General features: G+C 38.9%; 1 protein-coding gene across 5 annotated transcripts; it reads right to left on the bottom strand.

Moving 5' to 3' along the window:
* Positions 1 to 4,852: 4,852 nt before the first annotated feature.
* Positions 4,853 to 18,444, bottom strand: NUP50 (nucleoporin 50). 5 transcript variants are annotated; one of them, XM_077169145.1, is made up of 9 exons: positions 17,667 to 17,794; positions 15,921 to 15,958; positions 15,368 to 15,446; positions 13,119 to 13,202; positions 11,698 to 11,887; positions 9,769 to 10,434; positions 7,885 to 7,966; positions 6,300 to 6,418; positions 4,853 to 5,296 (listed from the first exon to the last, which is right to left on the bottom strand). In XM_077169145.1, exons 3-9 carry the CDS (start codon positions 15,434 to 15,436, stop codon positions 5,094 to 5,096), a joined length of 1,413 nt encoding a protein of 470 aa, XP_077025260.1. In that variant the 5' UTR covers positions 15,437 to 15,446; positions 15,921 to 15,958; positions 17,667 to 17,794; the 3' UTR covers positions 4,853 to 5,093. The 5 variants fall into 5 exon arrangements, with proteins under 5 accessions (XP_077025260.1, XP_077025263.1, XP_077025262.1 ...); XM_077169148.1 differs by having other exon boundaries at positions 17,620 to 17,790; XM_077169147.1 differs by lacking the exon at positions 17,667 to 17,794 and adding an exon at positions 16,701 to 17,593.
* Between the last annotated feature and the right edge of the window lie 332 nt (positions 18,445 to 18,776).

Here is an 18,776-nt window from a genome sequence, read left to right as displayed (position 1 = left end):
GCCAATTAGGTGGCTCAGTTTGAAATAACCATGGTGTTTAGTGAACTTCTTGTTTATATTTTGAACAAATGTTTGTTGATTTTAGCCAATTCCAGAAACCAGTTTAATCATTTACCTGGTACATATTTTAAGTGGCCTGCTGGTGAGAGCATGTAGAGAGCTGTTCTTGTAATGAGTTATGTCACCTTAGGTTGGCTGCGTAAACCTGGCTGGGCCTGGGTTTTCTCAACTATAAAGTAGTATCCCCACCTTCCTTCCTAGATAGATAGTGAGGCTGAAGTGAAACAAGATCAGGTGTAGAGTCTGGTATAGTTCCTGGTAACATGGTTCCCTGGCCACCCCTCGCCCCCCACCTCCCAGCCTCATCACTAAAAGTGCCACAAGGGTACGTTAGGTTTCCTTGAGATTCAGAAGGGACCCAGACAGACAAATGGCTCTCAGCCTTGAGCGCGTGTCAGAATCACTCAGTTATCACCAGATGTCTGGTGCTGAAAATATTCTGAGATAAGATAGTGGTGATGGCTGCCTAACTCTAAATACACTAAAAATCCTGAATCATATACTTTATAAGGGTGAATTTTATGGTATGTGAATTTTATCTCAAAACAAACAGGCATAATGGATAAGGTGGCACCCAACCAGAGGTAAGAGTTTGCATTTCTCACAAGTTCCAAGTGTTGCTGATACTGCAGGCCCTGGAACCACACTTTCAGGACCACTGTTCTAGCCAAACTTTATCCAACTGGGTGCCTAAAACAGGGCTTGTGCAGTTCAGGTATGTGTCTCTTTAGATCACACCTTCAACATCACCTAAGTAGTTTTCACTTGATGTTTACATTTCAAGAAAAATATTTTGATGGATAACCTAGTCTTTGCAAAATTTTCTCATTCAGGAGACTTATAAACCAGGTTAAATGCTGAATACTCAGGAAAGCTTTAAAAAAATATAAGCATGACTTCACAATACTATTGTAAATTTTTGTCTTTTAAGTCTTAGTGATTTTCTAAATCACCAGATTTAAAATTATATAAACTCAAAATAATTATCTTTCTTGATCTTCAGTCTTAAAAATGGCCTTAGAAGAGCTCAGGTTTTGGGCTGAGATGGATGTGGACACAAATTCCAACCCCTTTTACTATCCATAAAATCACTTAATCTTCCTAAGCTTCTTTCTTCAGAAAACCCATGAAGGTTCGGAACCCATGGGTTCAGAGGCTTGCTTCAAGGACTCAAAAAAATGCTTTGCCAACAGCCAGTTAAGTAGCTGCTATTCCCATCCTAATTTGTAAAATACTGATCCAAGAGACCCCTTGGCTGGAATCCTTTGAAAAGTAGCCTCAGTCTGTACATAAGGAGTCTAATAAGTCGGTTTCCCTTGCTTTCAAGTAGCCCTTCCTGTTATCAATTGAGGAGGTTTCTGGAGTGCTGTTTCTGCTGGATTCTTTCCTGTCTGCCTGCCTTGCATTAAGGCCAAGTGTACCAACAGAGGACATAAAAGTGTCAAACATCATGATTTTGTTTACTTTCTATTTATTCACATTTCATGGATTGTTACACTTCCTCAACGGGAGCATTCAAAAACTAATACAAATTGAGATTATACTGTTTGACAATTCAAGTATTTTAGCTTTACTTCCTATTTAAAATAAAAAGCAAACAATTCTTTATCCATTTGAGAGCTAAGAAATTTTACATCTCCATTACGAGTGTGTCTGCGTCAAATGGTGAGTCTTTAGTCCTTACCATGATTACATGATGGCCAAGAATATACTGTAGGCCTTGTGCTTAGAGTGCCGGACTGGAAGGAAAGACCAGAGTTTTCATTTCCCATTGCCACAGGACAAACCAGTGCCCACTTAAAATTCCCACTTCAGGAATGAGAATACTCACGGGTTTGGGCGTAAGCCATTTAAGTTTCCAACTGCATCCTGCTTGTAGTTTGACTCTTTTGAAATATGAGAATGACAAATACTCAGAATATTAAAAAGACAAACAAAAAAACACACAACAGAACTTGTTTACTCTTAAAACCATACCAAAAAGGCTTTCTCAGTGGAAATTAATTTTGAACTCTAATAGTCAAGGTGAAATATTAGAGCATTTCTCTTTTTCTCTATTGCAGAACAGGTAGGCTTTTTTTTTTTTTTTTTTGGCATGTAGCATATAAAAAAGTATTTACAACTGCAATTGTAAAACAGAATAAGCCACTTTAAATCAGTACTTAAATGGCCAGACTTGTCCTTCTGTGGAAAACACAATCTAAACTGAAGTTTAAAAACAGGACACATTTTCATTCTGTAATTCCAATAAGGATAGCGGAACTCAATTTTTTGCTTACTGGGAATGCTTAAAAGGATGAAAAAAAATCACAGTTTTTAAAAAAAAAGGCCACTGGGATACTTAATGAGGCAAAACAATTTGATTTAAAGAAAAAATATACACACTTCACATTAGGCCACTAATATGAAGCAAATAATTTATATATTCTCAAACTAAAGATGTATGAAAGTTTCGGTCCATATTACACTTAACACTTTAAAGCTTAATCCCTAATTTTAAAAACAAAAAACAGAACTACAAAAAAAAAACTAAACTAAAAAACCTTATTGGTCAGAATTTAGCAATAGATAGAGTGGAGAAAAAAAAAAGTAAGCCTTCCAGGTACCACAGGTGCCCCTTACCCCAAGTAACATACAAGTATTTCAGATCTTACAAAAAAGTTCACACATACTTTATAGGCTCTATTATACTAGTACATTATTAAAGTGGAGAACAAGTCCCTAAAGCATAAAAAACTGATTTTAAGAAAATATCACATTTTGAGTTATGGTATATATATCATATTTTTCCCTGTAATTTTCATGTTAACAGTGACAGTCTTAGTAGCAAAAACTTGCTGGGAATGTTAGAGGTGTGGGAAGCCACACATCTGCCAACTTAAAAGATATAAACTATTTTTCCATGGTAGGGGGTGGTAATGCCTAAAAGATAACCCAATTCTAATGATTTCCATGTGAACATTCCACTATACATGCTGAGGTTAACAAAGTACCGCACAACACCCAGGTGATCCTGAGACACCCTGTGAATTTGATTCTTCTGGCTGGGACCAGGTGTGGCTACGCTATAATCCACTGGGGTTTGCTATCCTTCTGCACTTCCTTGTTGGCCTTTTACCGGTGAAATAAGCCCAGTGTGAACAGGGCAGGGCCAGTGTCACTCTGACAGCTCTAACTGCTTGCTGTAGCAGGGACGCATGGACGCTTTCAATGAATGAATAGATCAACTGCCACTTCCTCTCTAGGCTGTATAATGTAACTAAGTTTGCTACCACAACTCATAATAGTACAAGCACACTTCTCTCTGCATGTATCTAAATCACACACTGGAATCAGAAAACTGATAGTACTGAAAGCAACTTGTGATAAACTTGGCCCAATTACCTCAACAAGCATTTAAGAGTTAACATATTTACAAAACTACCCCTACCCTACACCGAAAGATTGTAACTTTTTTAAGCAACTGTACCATATGCCATTATCTGGACTATTCATTTTTACATCAAAATGCATTATATACTGAAGATCAGAATGTGAGCCTTGGGTACAAACCCTGAGCCTTTATTTTAAAAGATCATCCTGGTATCAATATTAAATTTGTGAGGAATGAAACTGGAAATGAAACATTAGATTTGGCATCTAACTCACGTACCCAGACCCTTTAAAGAAGGCTGGTGTGAGTCTCCATTAGCGGTAGGAAGAGCAAGCCCTACCCTGCGCATGGTCTTATGTGTGACCGTGGCTCTTTCCCGAACCGTAAACATCTTACTTGTAAAAAAGTAAACGGCTATTTCAGATACCAAATGTAGAAAAGATGCTGTCTAAAGTTAAAGGCAAAATTTACACACTTTTCACTTCCATTCCCTTATTATATGCTTCCTGGTTAACCCACAGGGCTCGTGTCTAATGAAAGCTCCCACGTACTTCACTTAAGCTTTTTAATCCACAGGGTTTGAATGTAGAAAAGATGCTGTCTAAAGTTAAAGGCAAAATTTACACACTTTTCACTTCCATTCCCTTATTATATGCTTCCTGGTTAACCCACAGGGCTCGTGTCTAATGAAAGCTCCCACGTACTTCACTTAAGCTTTTTAATCCACAGGGTTTGTCATGGTACAAACAATTAAAAGCAGCACATCTTCCTTCCTAGAACAGTTTAACTTTGACTCAACCAACCTTTTTACAGGGGTTCACTTTCCTTGATCTACAAACTAAACTGCCAAATTTGTGCTTTTAAATTCCTGGCTATTCCCCTCCAACCCAATTGCTTTTATCAGGAAAGAAGCTCATGAATAAAACTACAAAATTAAAATGCAAGAACTGCTGAAGTCCACCTGGACCTCTACAGGCTACTCATTTCCTTTTAAATGAAAAACCAGTTCTGAATTAGTACAAAAGCCTACAGGGTAAAAGGACAATGTCTGCAAATAACAGGCTAATTATAATTACTCTATTGCTGAAGGTAAACATTTAGCACTCACATTTCAGCTTTAAAATAAAACCAAAGAAAAAACCTCTCTGTCACAGGGTGACAGCATCGTCTGTCTGGTGAAGTGCTTCCCCACGAGTCAGGCGCACAGAAGGACGACACCAGGTTTCTTCTGGACCACGCAGCTTGGTGTGTCGCAGTTGACACTGCCATTCTGCAGCTCTGACATAGCAACTTAACAGTGGGCAGCGGAACTGAAACCCACAGATCATAAAAGCCTTTGGGAAATCTAATTGATACCCTGATTTCAGTCCAATAAGAAATCACTTATGGTTAGTTTAATAAACAGGTGAACATTAAAAATCTCCAAAAAAATTTCATTCAAATGTATTTTTCACAGTAGGCAGTTTCCTTAAGGGAAGATACAGTTTCTTGACACAACATTTAAAGATTTTATTGGCCATATTAATTTTCCTCACAAAAGTTTTTAAGTTATCTATAAGTTCTTAGAATGTCAGAGTAGAAGAGAAGAAAAAACTGACTAAAGTTTAAAAGGGCAGTGGGGGGAGCAGCAACTTGGCAATGATTCCTCAGAAGACTGTTTTCAGACATCCTTTTTCTCCAGTAAAATTTTGTGCAACTCGTCTGCATCCTCACTTGTTTTCACCCGGATTAACATGGTAACTGGGGTGGTGGCATTCTTCTCATCGATTGGTGGATTGGGAACACAGACAATAAGCACATTGTTTTTCCCTGTCCGGGTACATGGCATATTGGGTGAAATCAGAACATTCAGCAATATATTGCCTGCATTTAAACAAACAAAAAAATTCATCAACACTATATAAACTCTAGCTCCATAAAAGGAGTCTTAACTATGCTACACATAAATACTGAAGCAACTTACACAGAATGGACTCAAAACTGGGAGTCAACAGCAATGGTGCTAAAATGGGCACTTGATCCCCAACGTGGATGCCAGCCCAGTGCACATGGGAGAAGAGCCCAAAGCCTTAGGCTCACAGGGAGCTGCCTTCTGCTCACTCTCCTTGCCCACAACCCTAACGGAGGCAACAGGCTCTCTGTGAGCTCAGCCCTCTCCGAACCCTGCACACTCTTGTATTTGAGGAAAAACAAGTAGGCATGATCTGGAGTCTTCACCATTTCACATGAGACTAAGGAAGAACTAATGGTCCGCAAAGAAGAAGCCCCTCTGACACCATGCACCAGCATAGTTCAGTGGGTGACATCACCGTGATATTACCATGAAGGAGTAAGCCCTTGGGAAAGCAAAATGCTTCTCCCAGAAGCTTCTTTCTGTGACATAGCCTGGTGTAGTCTATATTACTGAGCACATCACCTTTAACTTGATTCCCGTTTTGACATTACTCTTTTTAGGAGACTGTTGCAATGTTAATCCTGAGAGTAGGGGTGGTCAGTACTGATTATATGCTTAAGGATTCCATTAAATGATTAACTTCCACTTGTGTGCTTATTAAACCATCCAATTTACCTATAGCAATTCTAACAGAAAGGGAAATGAAAACCATTTTGGTTATTTTTTGGTTATTACAGGTTTTAATTAACACATTCATATTTTCTTACACACTATTATCCTGGTACTGACACTATTATATCCCAGTAACAAAAACTAAATCCATAAATAACTGATAAATAACAGGATGAATTTGGCCTGAATGATCTCTATCCCATTCTAAAAAACATAGTAAATACTTGAAAATCAGCAAGGTGAAGAACTTTCATAAACTATGTAATTATGACTGTAAGCCACCTGAAAAAAATTACCCACCTAAGTTGGTATCTGCCCGCACTAAAAGCTGCGTCTTCTGATTGGCTGTAGGTTTTAAGTGCAGAGTACCTATACCCTTCTCTTTAAATTCATTGTCTTTCTTGTAGAATAGTTTGCACCTATGGAGAAAAACCAGAAGGAGCCATCAGACACTCAATGACAAGTCAAGCCACGATTTCCTAACAACCACTATTCTCTCGTGTGGAAAAACCTGTACTAAATGAGAGAAGAAGAAGCTTCAGGATAAATCTTTCATTAATCCAGACTAATTGGCTCTGGGCACAAACCGAGCTAGAAAATATGGCTAGATATTCTAAAACCTCTCCCCATTTTTTCATATTAAATAGCAGGCCCTACAAAAGTTTTCATAACTTTCTGAAATGATCTGTAGTTACACAAAATCACAGCTAACCCCCCCATATTTCTCTGATCTGCTATGTTGTCCCTAAGTTCAAAAGAACAGAGCTGGTCCTTGAAGGACAGGGACAAATGTAGAACAAACATAGTCTGCCCCTCCCCACCCTCCTTTTTCCCCCTTTCTAGTTCTTATTTTTGAAACTCTCCTCAGGATTCCAATTCTTGATCTCCCACGATGCTGAAATAAGCCTGGAAAGCATTCTTAGTTAGGACCTAACTTAGTTTCCCACATTACACGTTTCCTTAGGTTATTAATTATTAACCAAACCAAACCACTGTCAGCGCCTTTGGTTCATTCTGATTAGAAAGAAGTCTCTTATGTCATCTATGTGATGAAATTTCAAAACAAAAGGAATTGTTAACTCTTCTAAAAGGTCTCAAAAATAACACAAAGGAATTCCACAATATATGGTAATTTGCACTGTATGAAAAATTGCTGATTCAATTATTCTGAAATTTTTGTTTTAGAAAAACACATCTTGGGAAATTTCTCAAGTAGCACGAATGTTTTTCAGTAAATAATACCAATTAATCTCATTTTGTTGAGAGGGGGATGAGATAACTCAATTTCTCCCCTCAGCTTTCTTAAAGAAGTAGCTCTCATTTAAAAACAAAAGAGCAGCTCTCATTACTGGAGGGAAGCCAAAGTTTTTATACATTCCTAATGGGAAGGAATGGTTACTAGGCAGTAGTTTTTGGATGTGAGAAAACTCAGAACGGCTAACCAGATCTCCAATATTATCCCAACAGAATGGCATTAGAGATGCCGCCAAATTAAGAGTAGAAGTGAAATCAAACCTGAAATTAGTAACTAGGTGATTTTCTTCCTGGGGTAGAAGAGGAAGGGAAGAGAAGGAAGGAAGAAAAGAAAGGGAAAAAAGTATAAAGAGATGAGATTGGGAAGGGACGACAAGATAACAGAAAAGCCTCTCTTAATAAAACACTTTTAAAGCAGGAAGAAGTGAACACTAACAGAAAAAAAGATATGCCCAGCAGGAAATTTCTAGAATTGGTTTGTTTTTAAATAAATAAACCAAAAATTCTTCTATTCTCCAACTTAAAGAAGAGGCCCAGCCATCCTGACCCTCAGTAAAAGGTCTACAAGATGTTGTTTCCAAAGCTTCCATGCCAGAAACATCTTCTCATGTCTTGCTCAGTGGATTCTTACTTTTTGGAGTAAAAAGCATCTTCTTCTTTTACTTCAGTAACTACTACTTTGGGTGGTTCATCAGTCTCTTCTTCACCTCCACCTTTCAGAAAGATAACAATAACTCAATAGGACTCAAATCAAGAGCTTGAAAAAGTGATAGATATTTGTCGTCTACCACCCCACACTGCAACCTGCAAATTTAATGTAAGCTAACAGAGAAAAACTGGAAGTGCCACCTAATTTTTTGAGGGGTGGGCCACACTGGACTTTTTTAATGGCTACATACTTTTTAATTCTGAAATAAATTTCAATTTGTACAAAGCATTAGAATGAAAAAAATGACCATGCTTATGATTCAGTGTACAGGCAATAAATATTTATAGGAAAAATAGGCAGTCAACATTCAATTACTTATGTTCAGAAATTATGCGCTGGGCAATTTAAATCTCAGATGGGTCTCTGATAACCTTTCTCCCCAAATTATTTTTATACAAATTTTTATAATATTGCTGTCCCTGGGCCCATACCCACATAACAAGCAATATCAGCAATGACCAAAGAGGAGAAAAATAAAAGTTTGAACAGGGTAAACTGTCAGAGAACTTCTTCCAAAGCCAAACTTAAGGAGCCAAAGGTCTGTTTGAACTGCCACACCGTGGCTCAGGTAACAACACAATTATCACTGTGATTGGGTCTATTGAATAGCACCATTGTTAACTATGGCACCCAAGATACATGAACAATAGTCACACAAACAGGGAGACTGCTCTTCAGAAAAAAAAGCAGTAGCAGAAAACTCAGAAAACTGAAAAACACTTCTGTCTAGGAAAAACCATTCTAGTGCTCAAATGATTCAGATCATAAGACAAATTTTAAAAAGGTACCGTATATGATCATTCTCAGATTGGTGTGCCTTACAGTCTTCTCAGGAGTTTTGTTGTTTTATTTTGTTTCAAGATCCCAAGAGTCCTGAGTTAGGTTCTCCAGGGTGGGCCCCAGACATGTGTTATTTTAACAAACACCCCACATCTTTTTGATGCAGAAAATGTGTTAACTACCAAGGTTAGAAAGCACTAGCGAGGGGCATTCTGTGCATGCAAACTTAATCCAAATTCAACCTCCCTTCTACAAACTACAGATTCCATGTCCCTGCCAGAGAACCAGAAAGACTACAACTGTATTATTTACAGCAGAGAAGAAATAAAGGGGAGACCTTGGTCCTATCCTTTGCTTTTGGAAATCCTTGCCCAAGGATAGGCTTGAAGGTAGGGCGAGAAGGAAAACCAGCAGTTGCTGTCTTCTTTATCAGTGATTAATATGTTAATGCCTCCTTAGAGGTGCACTTTTTACTGTTCACAAGTAGGTTTATAGACATCATTTGTTCACAATGATCATGTGATGAAGATGTAACCCAACTTTTTAAAGAGAAATACAATGGAAGGAGGGAACTGCCAAAGCAAGGCCCAGGTTTCCCACTTGCACTATCTCTGCCTTCTGGAAATGTGGTTGCAATCAAGGTATCTTGAAAAAAGCACTGTCAATTTGTTACCCAAGGCAATTTAAAAAAAAACAACAAAAACAAACCAACTACCTTTTATTTAAAGGGGCCATTTATAATCAAGTAGTATTTTTTCCAAGCAATGTTAGTCAAATCTCATAAATATATACCAATTCAGCGGATAATTATGAACTTTTTCTACAAAACACAATTAAAAATCTGTAATTTATTATTTTTTCAATGAAAGCCATGTGTTTTGACACTTTTTACGAATCACCATGCCAGAAGTTTATATTTCTTGTGATAATATGAATCCAGTTAAGCCTGTATTTTTCCCAGTAACCCCAAAACTTATACAAATCTGAAATAAATTAAGCTTACAACTATAAAAACTTTCTATTTACCTTTGCATTCATTACTGCCACATTCTTCTTGGTTCTCCAATGTTTTAGTGGAAAATGATGAAGACACAGGTTTATTCTGGGTAACATCTTTGCCAAATAAACTGGAGTTGCCATGGGAAAATGAAAATCCAGTCAGGGAGCCAGAACTTAGCGAGCCTAAAGCAGAGCTATCAATTTTCTTGCCAAAATTAAATGAGGCACTTGTTGCTCCTAATGATGGGTCCATTTTCTTTTCAGACACAGCCTCCATCTTTTTTTCAGATGTGTCCTCAGTTTTGTTGCCATGAAACAAAAATGCTGATTCTTGCTGTAATTTTGCTGATCCATATAGGGAAGGAGACTGTGTTTCAACCAACATTTTGTTAGTTTCACTTTCAGAAAGACTACTGCCACTGTTCCCATGTTGCTGTTCAATATTTGCTAAATATTTCTCATAGTCTTTAAAGATAGGTGTCAGATCACAGACTGGGTTTGTATTCACGTGCTTCACTATCCAATCACGGACGGAGCAGTTTAGTGCGGCTAACTGCTTGTGATAGGCATTTCCATGGCATGTTTTACCGGAAGAAAATGCAGAGCAGGAGGGCTGCTGACTGTCGCCATTAGTTTTGGGATTTGAACTCTTATTCTCAACCAAGGGGGTTGGGCCATTTGCAGTTATGGAACCTAGAAGAATTAAAAGTTTAAAGAATTTATCTAGAAACTGATCTGACAAAACCATCTAGATTTTCATAATATTGTCTCTTTATTTCTTTTAGTGTATCTTAATATTTTAGTGGCAGTTCAAGAAGTATGTGTACATCTAATATCTAGTTATCAGGAAAGCTGATTATAGCAAAAACCAAATCAAACCTTTATACAAGAAAAGCATACATTATATGCTCACATTAAGCCTCTACAATTGCACAATAATCTTTTCCTTCAAAAGCTTGCCCATTTCAAACGGAACTGACTGATTACAATAGCATAAAACAACTTCCAAGATTGAAGAGATGAACATTAAGTAGTTAAATCTTAACCAAAAAGCATTTATTTTAATCACACCAAACATTCTATTTAAACTTAAGCAGTGAGTGGGCGATGGTGGCGCAGTGGCAGAGTTCTCGCCTGCCATGCCAGAGACCCGGGTTCATTTCCTGGTGCCTGCCCACGTAAAAATAAATAAACAAATAAATAATAATAAAAAAAGCAGTAGATGCGTAATACTTGCTAAGTAAAAAATCAATCAGTCAGGAGCATTTCAAAGAACTAAAGTGCTTAAAACAGAATCCCATTCTCTGCTGCTAATCCCAAGAGGCCTTCATTCATTGCCTAAAAATGAGATCAGGCAATCAACACACTGTGCAAGAGACGTAGAGTGAGATGACCCCATGTGACCCAGATCCTCCACAATCATATTGGTGTGCTGTACAGGGAAAATCCTGGGTATGTGTACTATGCGTGAACTGATGGGAAGAGATGCCGGTACAGAAGGTCTAAGAGCTTCCTTTTCTCCCCTAATCCTGAGGCAGTTCATTCTCATTTCACAGTTGAGAATTCAAAGGCTCAGAAGCTAAGGAAATTTACCAAAGTCACAGAAATGGTAATCAGCAGAACTGAGAATAGTAACTGTCAATGTCCGTTTTGGCTAAAAAGTGTGTTCTACCCACTTATTCTGTAAATGGACTTCTCCCTGATTTTTCTACCTGTTTCATTATGGCCCTAGTTTTTGTTTACCCAGTCCCAGGACCCAGGATAAGTACAAGAAAAATATCTTTTTTTTTTTTCACATGGGCAGGCACTGGGAATTGAACCCAGGTCTCTGGCATGGCAGGTGAAAATTCTACCACTGAGCCACCATCACACAGCCCAAGAAAAATATCTTTAAAAAGTTATTTTCCATAAATACTATTTAGACAGATGTAGCTGTGGGGAGGGGAACCTACTTACCAAAGGGTGTCTTGGTCTCTGTTGCTGTCTTTGTACTACTGGTAAAGGAAGGGGCACTAGTTACGCTATTTCCATTTGATAGTCCTTCTAAAGGTTTCACTCCAGCGCCATTACCAAATCCAGAAAACCCTCCTCCTCCAGAAGGTATAACCAAACCTTTAAAACCTTTAAAGGCCCCTCCACTATCAGACTGAAATATATAAAAAAGAGCATCTATTAGATGAGTAAACTTTCTATGACCAAATAAGCAAGTGACAATAATACCTTGGCTAAAACACACCTCAAATTCTTATACAACTATATTATAAAGAAACTGCTGCACAAGCAGAAGGGAGAAATGAGAAAGAAAGGTTTTATTTACACTGACCTGAAATAGCCAGAAAGGAGATTCATAATTCATAGCAAAATAAATTTCTTAAAATTATACGAGATACATGGTAACAATAACAAAAAAAACTAATGGTAGAAATTCATGTACCTACCAGACAGAGCTTTAGAAAAATAATTTTAAAAACACTCTCAATACAACTAAACCCAAAATGAAAGCTTTTTCATTTATTACTAAATCAAAAACCGTTTTCCTAGGAACCTGTAGAAACAGCAAGGTGGATTAAAAGTTGTATTTACCAATTTACCTACAACTTCCAGAGAACTATAGCTTTCAATCTGTTTTCAATCTACAGAAATCTGATCTGAGTTGATTCAATCTTAAACCTAGATTGTCTCTGTTAGTTAAGGAAGCCAGAGGTAACTCTATTTTCAGTTTTCTAACTGCTTCCTTAAACTAGATTCTTTTAGCAAGGTATTTTCAGTAGATCTTTTCCCTGATGCCTCCAGCTTTTGCACATCTCTACCCTAAGATATTCTGGAAGTGTTTGGCATTTCTTACGAAATTCAAAAGCTGCTCTCTGCTTCCATGAACTTTTGGAGGAAGAGTTAAAACTTATCTTTTATTCTTCTGAGGACAGGGATAAAACATTTTAATATACTATACCATCATAGTTGGGGGTGGAGGGGAAATCAATTTATGAAATGCTTCTTCCTATCTTAAAGGACTCTCCTCGGTCCTAAGGAGTGTACAGGATTCTGGAAACAAAATTATGCTTCCCTGTTTTTTTACTCCTGTCGCCATTTCTCCTGCCTTTTGTATGGTTATAATCATTTTTCCTCTTCATATTGTCACTCAACTTGAATTTGTCTATTATGTATTTTCTCAACTGATAAGTCTCCTTTAAGGTACAGACTTCATACTTTTTTTTTTAACATCTCCTGTGGTTCACATGACGGATTTTCACAAGGAACAAACATGTTAAAAAGGCATTTTTCATTTGTAGATCTGACTGCTTCCTAAGGTTGGAACACTCCATAACTCAGAAATCAAATCAGGGTTTAATACCAAGAGCTGCTAAGAAAGCACTCACCTCAAATCCAACATTTCTTCGTTTTGCCTTTTTTATGGCTCTATTCTTCAAGACTTCCTCACTAGCCACTGAGAATGTTCCCACCTACAGCAGTGAGTAAATGAAAAAAACAAACAAACTGTAAGATCAGGCCAAAAAGGGGGATAATTCTGCATATTAGGTTTAGATTCATTCTAAGATATAGACAAAATCTATCATCCAAATGCTGAAAGTACCTTATAAAGATAATGATTAGTTGGTAGTGGAGACAGTTTTGAAAAATAAATTTTATACTCATACACACAGTATGTTGCTTTTTTTTTTGGATGGGCAGGTACCGGGAATCAAACCCAGGTCTCCGGCATGGCAGGAGAAAACTCTGCCACTGTGCCACCATCGCCTGTCCAATACAGTATTTTTAAAGTGCTTTGCACACTTGCCCACTGCCCAAAGACCACTGAGGCATCCAGGACTCTAAGCAACCCCACTGGAAAACTACCACTCTTCCTCTGCATGTTTTAAGTACTATACCCACGGCCAAAAGCCTTGGGCTCTTACTTCAAACCTTACTTTACCCTGTAGGCTGGCATCCAATATTTTCTGTAAAAAATTCTCATTTATAGTTACTTCAGATCATGTTAAATTTAAAAAGGATCCCTACTCCCATAGATGGGGCATCAACTGGCTGCAATGCCCTTCCAGATTCATCACTGGAACTCACCCAGATGTGAGCGCTTTCATTTCTGAAATATTTTAATGTCAAATCAAAGCAAATCAAACATAACCCTAACTGTAACTGTGCCTGAAATCTAGGGGAAAAAAAAAACACAAAAGCCAAAGACTTAGTAAAAAAGCACTAAGCCAATCTGAAATGTTAAAAAGCCTTGTCAACACATTAACTCATCTTTGTAAAGGATAAAACATTAGCACTAGAAAGTAGATCTATAAAACAGGATAGTTAGCAACCTATGAATAAGCTTGGAAATAGTCTTGCAGGTTCTTTTAAATGTTAACATAACTTGATGATACCGATTGGAAGCAATGGGTTCTTTGCCCAACATGTTCAAATGATCTCCTTGAACTACAGTAACTCTAATAGTTTTATAGTATCAAAAGATGGAAGTTTTAGGGTAATGAGTTCAATGGCTTGAGATGACGAAGTTAGAGATGGTCTAATTATTGAGCATGTCCAGACTGATTACATGCTTAGCCACTGAATTTATATTTTAAGGTTCAAGTTTAAGCTATTGCAGGCCCAAACCAGTTAGATCCAGTTCATCTAGCAAGACGGTTTAGGAATTAGGACTGGTCTGCTCTGGGTTGACTCAAATTCCTTCATTAATATAGGGGCTCTCCTCTAAGATTATAAATTGAAAAACGGGGTACAAATGGGGGGTCAGTCACAAGTCTTTTATAATCACAAGATAAAGGCTATATAGTTATACAATCATCAAAGATCAAAGCAACTGGGCCACAGATCAAGAACTCAGGCACTTCCCTTCAGTCATTTTACAAAATATGAGAAAGTAAGAAAAGCAGCTATATAATTATTTAGTAATCATAATTATTTATTAATCCTTAATGCTTATTTACACTGAGAGGCTAATTTGGTTACAGATCTCCTTTTGTGAACTAACTGGCTGTATCAAGCTGCTGATGAGGCACTAGAAATACAGTCCTGCTCTGTTCTTAAGAGAAAAAAATACAAGATTTCCTCAGAGAAGAGCATTTTTATTTTATTGGGAAAGATACTAGGCCAACCCCAGAAGGTGCAATATCCAAACTCTATTCCTATTAACCCAATTGTTGGGGAATCTCAGATCACTACATGAACATGACATAAAGCAGGCCTCCAAGAAGTACTAGAATAAAGAAGGTAACCTCAATGACCTAAATTCTAAATGTACGGGCAGGGCAGACTGAGATGGTGGTAATGCACTGCCTTAGAATTTAAGTGCCACCTTCATGATTAGCTTACCTAAGTCACACTTTAGTCATGACTGAAATGACTTATTCAAAACCATGTGTTTACAAAGTGCAGAGTTCACATATACCCACGCCCCTCTCATATACATATTTTGCATTACTGTGGTACTTTTATTACAATTGATGGGAATACTATAAACATACTATTAACTATAGCTCATAGTTTACATTAAGGATCACTTTTTAAAAGTTCTTTTAACGTTATCACAAAGACTTCACCAGGAACCTCAAAGAATTTAAAGTTAGCAGTAGCAGGAACTCATTTTTGGGAAACCACTTTTCACCTCTTCTGCTTCATCTTCTTGATCCCAATTCCTATCTGTCAATTCCTTCTCAGCAATTCTTTTCGCCATTTTTTCAAACCTAAGTGGTAGAAAACAAAAAGTTCATTTTTCTACACCAATGTGTATATAACTCTTAAAAATAAGTTTTTAAATGTACTACAGCAAAAAACAAGATATAACCATTCCTGATATCAGTGGAAACTCCTTCAAAGAGAACTTTATGACAGTATTGTTAGGATCTTGGTATTACAAATCCACCAGAGAGTTTTGCTAGGAGGCAGTAGAAGTCTCCTAAGTGGAAGTCAGTAAGAATACTGGAATTCTTACTGAACACAAAAACAACCATTTGGAAAAATTCATGAAACACTGATTTTTAAAAGTCTGGAATATAAGCACTATATATAACCAATTAAGGGCTGACCTAACTCATTCTATGCAAATTACATTTATAGTCCCGTAGGCAAAACATTTTTAATATTTGAAATTCTCTTTAAAATGATGCATTAAAAAAGTTCATTCTCAGGTAAGAATTTTAATAAGGCTCTGGGAATACCTTCACAACATGAGCACTCTTCTTTAGGCTTGAGATAGCTGATAAGAAATAGGATTGAACAATTAACCACTCCAAATTATATATTGTTAAGCTAAGTTCAAAATATGATTACTGTGGATATCTTAATATCTGAGACTTTACAACCATTTAAAGACACACACACACACACACACACACACAACAAAAAAACCCACACTACTTTCCCATTTCCTCTGCGACACCCGTCAGACAGGAACTTATCACTTATTTTTGGAGATATGATTACTATGGATATCTTAATATCTGAGACTTTACAACCATTTAAAGACACACACACACACACAACAAAAAAACCCACACTACTTTCCCATTTGTTCTGCTACACCCGTCAGCCAGGAACTTATCACTTATTTTTGGACACTTGCCAAGGCTTCTGAAACCTACTTGGACTTCTTGATAGTCTTTCCCCACCCTCATCTGCCTTCAACATCACAACATACCAGACTAGACACTCACAAATTTACACATCACTTACTGCTCTCTAGCATCTATAAAATGTAATTCAAACACCAGCATTTGCAGATCGACCCTGGTAGAGTGGTTATATATGGGGTCTTTCTACTTTCAATAATATCCTAATAATCTTTGAATTTTTCTTTTACAATTTTAAAGTCAAAGATTCTAAAATAAATATATTTCGCAACCGCCATTACCTGGGAATCCTTTATCATGCCTTCCTGAAAACATATGGCTAAGTTTTGCTATTAACCTCTGTCATCCAAACAAAAACAAACACAGTACCTGTAGATATAATCCCTTACAACTCATTCAGAGGTCAAGTGCCTGAGTGGAATCTTCTGTCCTTCTCCTATCTAACACCTAATATCTAACTAACCACTGGACAGAAAAAAAGTGAACTGGAAATGGTCATTATTGCTATTAGAGATTAACCGTGGGTAAAAAGGAGGGGTAGTTAAAAGGTAAAAGCCGCAAATGGAGAATTTTTAACTTCTAGCTAGGAAAGAGAGTGCCTGGCTCATAGTAGGTGTTCGATGTGTTGCTGAACTGCAAACCTAAGATATTACATAGTTGAGAAATACTACAAGATGCTAGCATCCTGGTTTTGACATTTCATAGCTGTGAGTTAATTAAGTTACTTAATTTTTATCCCTCGGTTTTTCCATCTATAAAATGAGAAAGATCGCTTCTGAAAATTAAACGAAAAGAGTTTAGTTCAGAATAGCGCCTGGAACATAATAATAAACGGTTATTAAATTAAACAAACAAGTTTTGTTAAAAGACATAAATCTCTGTAAAGCATCTTGAACAAGGCCTGATACTATTAAGTCTGATGTACCTGTTAAGGGTAAAAATGCACAAAATGATTAAACTATTGCTAGAGGTATGAAACAATGTGAAAAGAAACTGAAACTAAGTAACTGGAGAAAACTTCCATTATTTGTGCCTAATAAGTTTATATCGTGGCCTCTGCTACCTGGTGCAGCACAGCCCTTGGGGCTGAATTTCAAGATGAAAAACACAAACATGACCATATTCATTTGTTAGGTATTTGGAGGAAGACGAAAAGAACCCGGGGGCGGACAAAGGAGACAAACACCAGGGGAAAAACTAAACCTCTGACTGCTTCTCAATGGAAACGAGTAAAGGGATGGCCCGGACAGGCAGTTAAGAAAGCGAGGCCAGGCGAAAGAGGACTAACGAGAACAGAGGGGAGATGAAAACCGCGGAATGAAGTACTGAGAGTACAGCAAGGTGCTGAAAAGAGAAGGCCACGACAGGGACACCCAGGCCCACTCTGGCCTCCCATCTCCGCCGCGCCGCAGGGGCCCCGCGCCGGGGTGCGTCTTATCTCAGCCGGACACCGCGGTCCCGGCAAGTCGGTTCCGGTCCCGGCTTCACAAACAGCTATCGGCTGCGTCGCTGCTGTCATCCTGCCCCACCCTCCCCGGCTTCCCCGTCTCGCCCCGCCCCGCCCGGCGACAGTCTGTAGGCCGGACCCTGCACCCCGGTCTAGTCCCGGTGCTCTTCCCTCGTCCATTTCCCCTTTCTCAAACCGGCCTCCCGTATCCTGGACCTGCACCCCGGCTCCCGCCCTCGGCGCCATTCCCTCACGTACGGACTTCTCACCTCCCCAGAGGCCGCTAGAGCACTGGCTATGTTGTGGGGGAAGCGAAGACCAGCAGGTTCGAGGTGGCGGTCGCGGCGCTGGGGTCGAGGCGGCGGCTGTTGCCCAGCCGAGCGCTCTTGGTCGCTTCCGGTTTGCTGAAAGCCTCGAAGAATTTCGAGATCAGCAAGCTTAGACTCTCAAATATCATGTCCCCTTGGGTCCTCGTCTCTCTGTGCTCGGGATTGAGGGGGACGAGCTGTCGGCTTAGCCAGAAACTGCTGGGGTACTAGCGGCGAACACGTTCCAAGCCGCCATCTTGTAGCTACAATCTACCCCTCTAACGAATTCGAAAAAACAAGGAGGAAAGAAACGCCCGCGTCCAACTACTGCGCAAGCGCACCAGAGCGTTCGGCGGCAGCGCCTACTTTACTGGCAGTGGCGTCACAAGGCGCATGCCAGGAGGAGAGCGCGCGGCGTACGCATGCCCGCGCAAGCGCGCCGCTCTCCCCCGGGGGGAAGGGGCCAACGCTCGCGGCGTGTCCGTGCGTGCGTTAGTTGCTTGGCAGTCGCAGTCGGCGATTGAGGAGGTTCTGGCTTTAGTCGCTGTAGTTGGAACGACGGGGTTGGGGACCTGCGAGGAGTTCGCGAGAGGATGGTCAATCAGTGAGCGCGACCGAGACGCATGGTGTTTCTTTGACGGGTGCTGGAGGACTGATGAGAGAGAGAAAGGCCGAAGCCTGCGGGAACTA

The sequence above is a fragment of the Tamandua tetradactyla genome, chromosome 7 (assembly GCF_023851605.1).
Source record: "Tamandua tetradactyla isolate mTamTet1 chromosome 7, mTamTet1.pri, whole genome shotgun sequence".
In the NCBI taxonomy this organism is placed as follows: Eukaryota; Metazoa; Chordata; class Mammalia; order Pilosa; family Myrmecophagidae; genus Tamandua; species Tamandua tetradactyla.
This window is presented reverse-complemented; position numbering and strand designations above follow the sequence as displayed.

What these genes read in the sequence shown, in the direction of transcription:
- NUP50 (XM_077169144.1), bottom strand. Translation starts at nt 15,436, where the DNA reads ATGGCGAAAAGAATTGCTGAGAAGGAATTGACAGATAGGAATTGGGAT. An exon ending in AAGAAGATGAAGCAGAAGAG is followed by an intron (nt 13,203 to 15,367) that starts GTGAAAAGTGGT and finishes TCACTGCTGTAG; the next exon opens with GTGGGAACATTCTCAGTGGC. An exon ending in GAAGAAATGTTGGATTTGAG is followed by an intron (nt 11,888 to 13,118) that starts GTGAGTGCTTTC and finishes TATATATTTCAG; the next exon opens with TCTGATAGTGGAGGGGCCTT.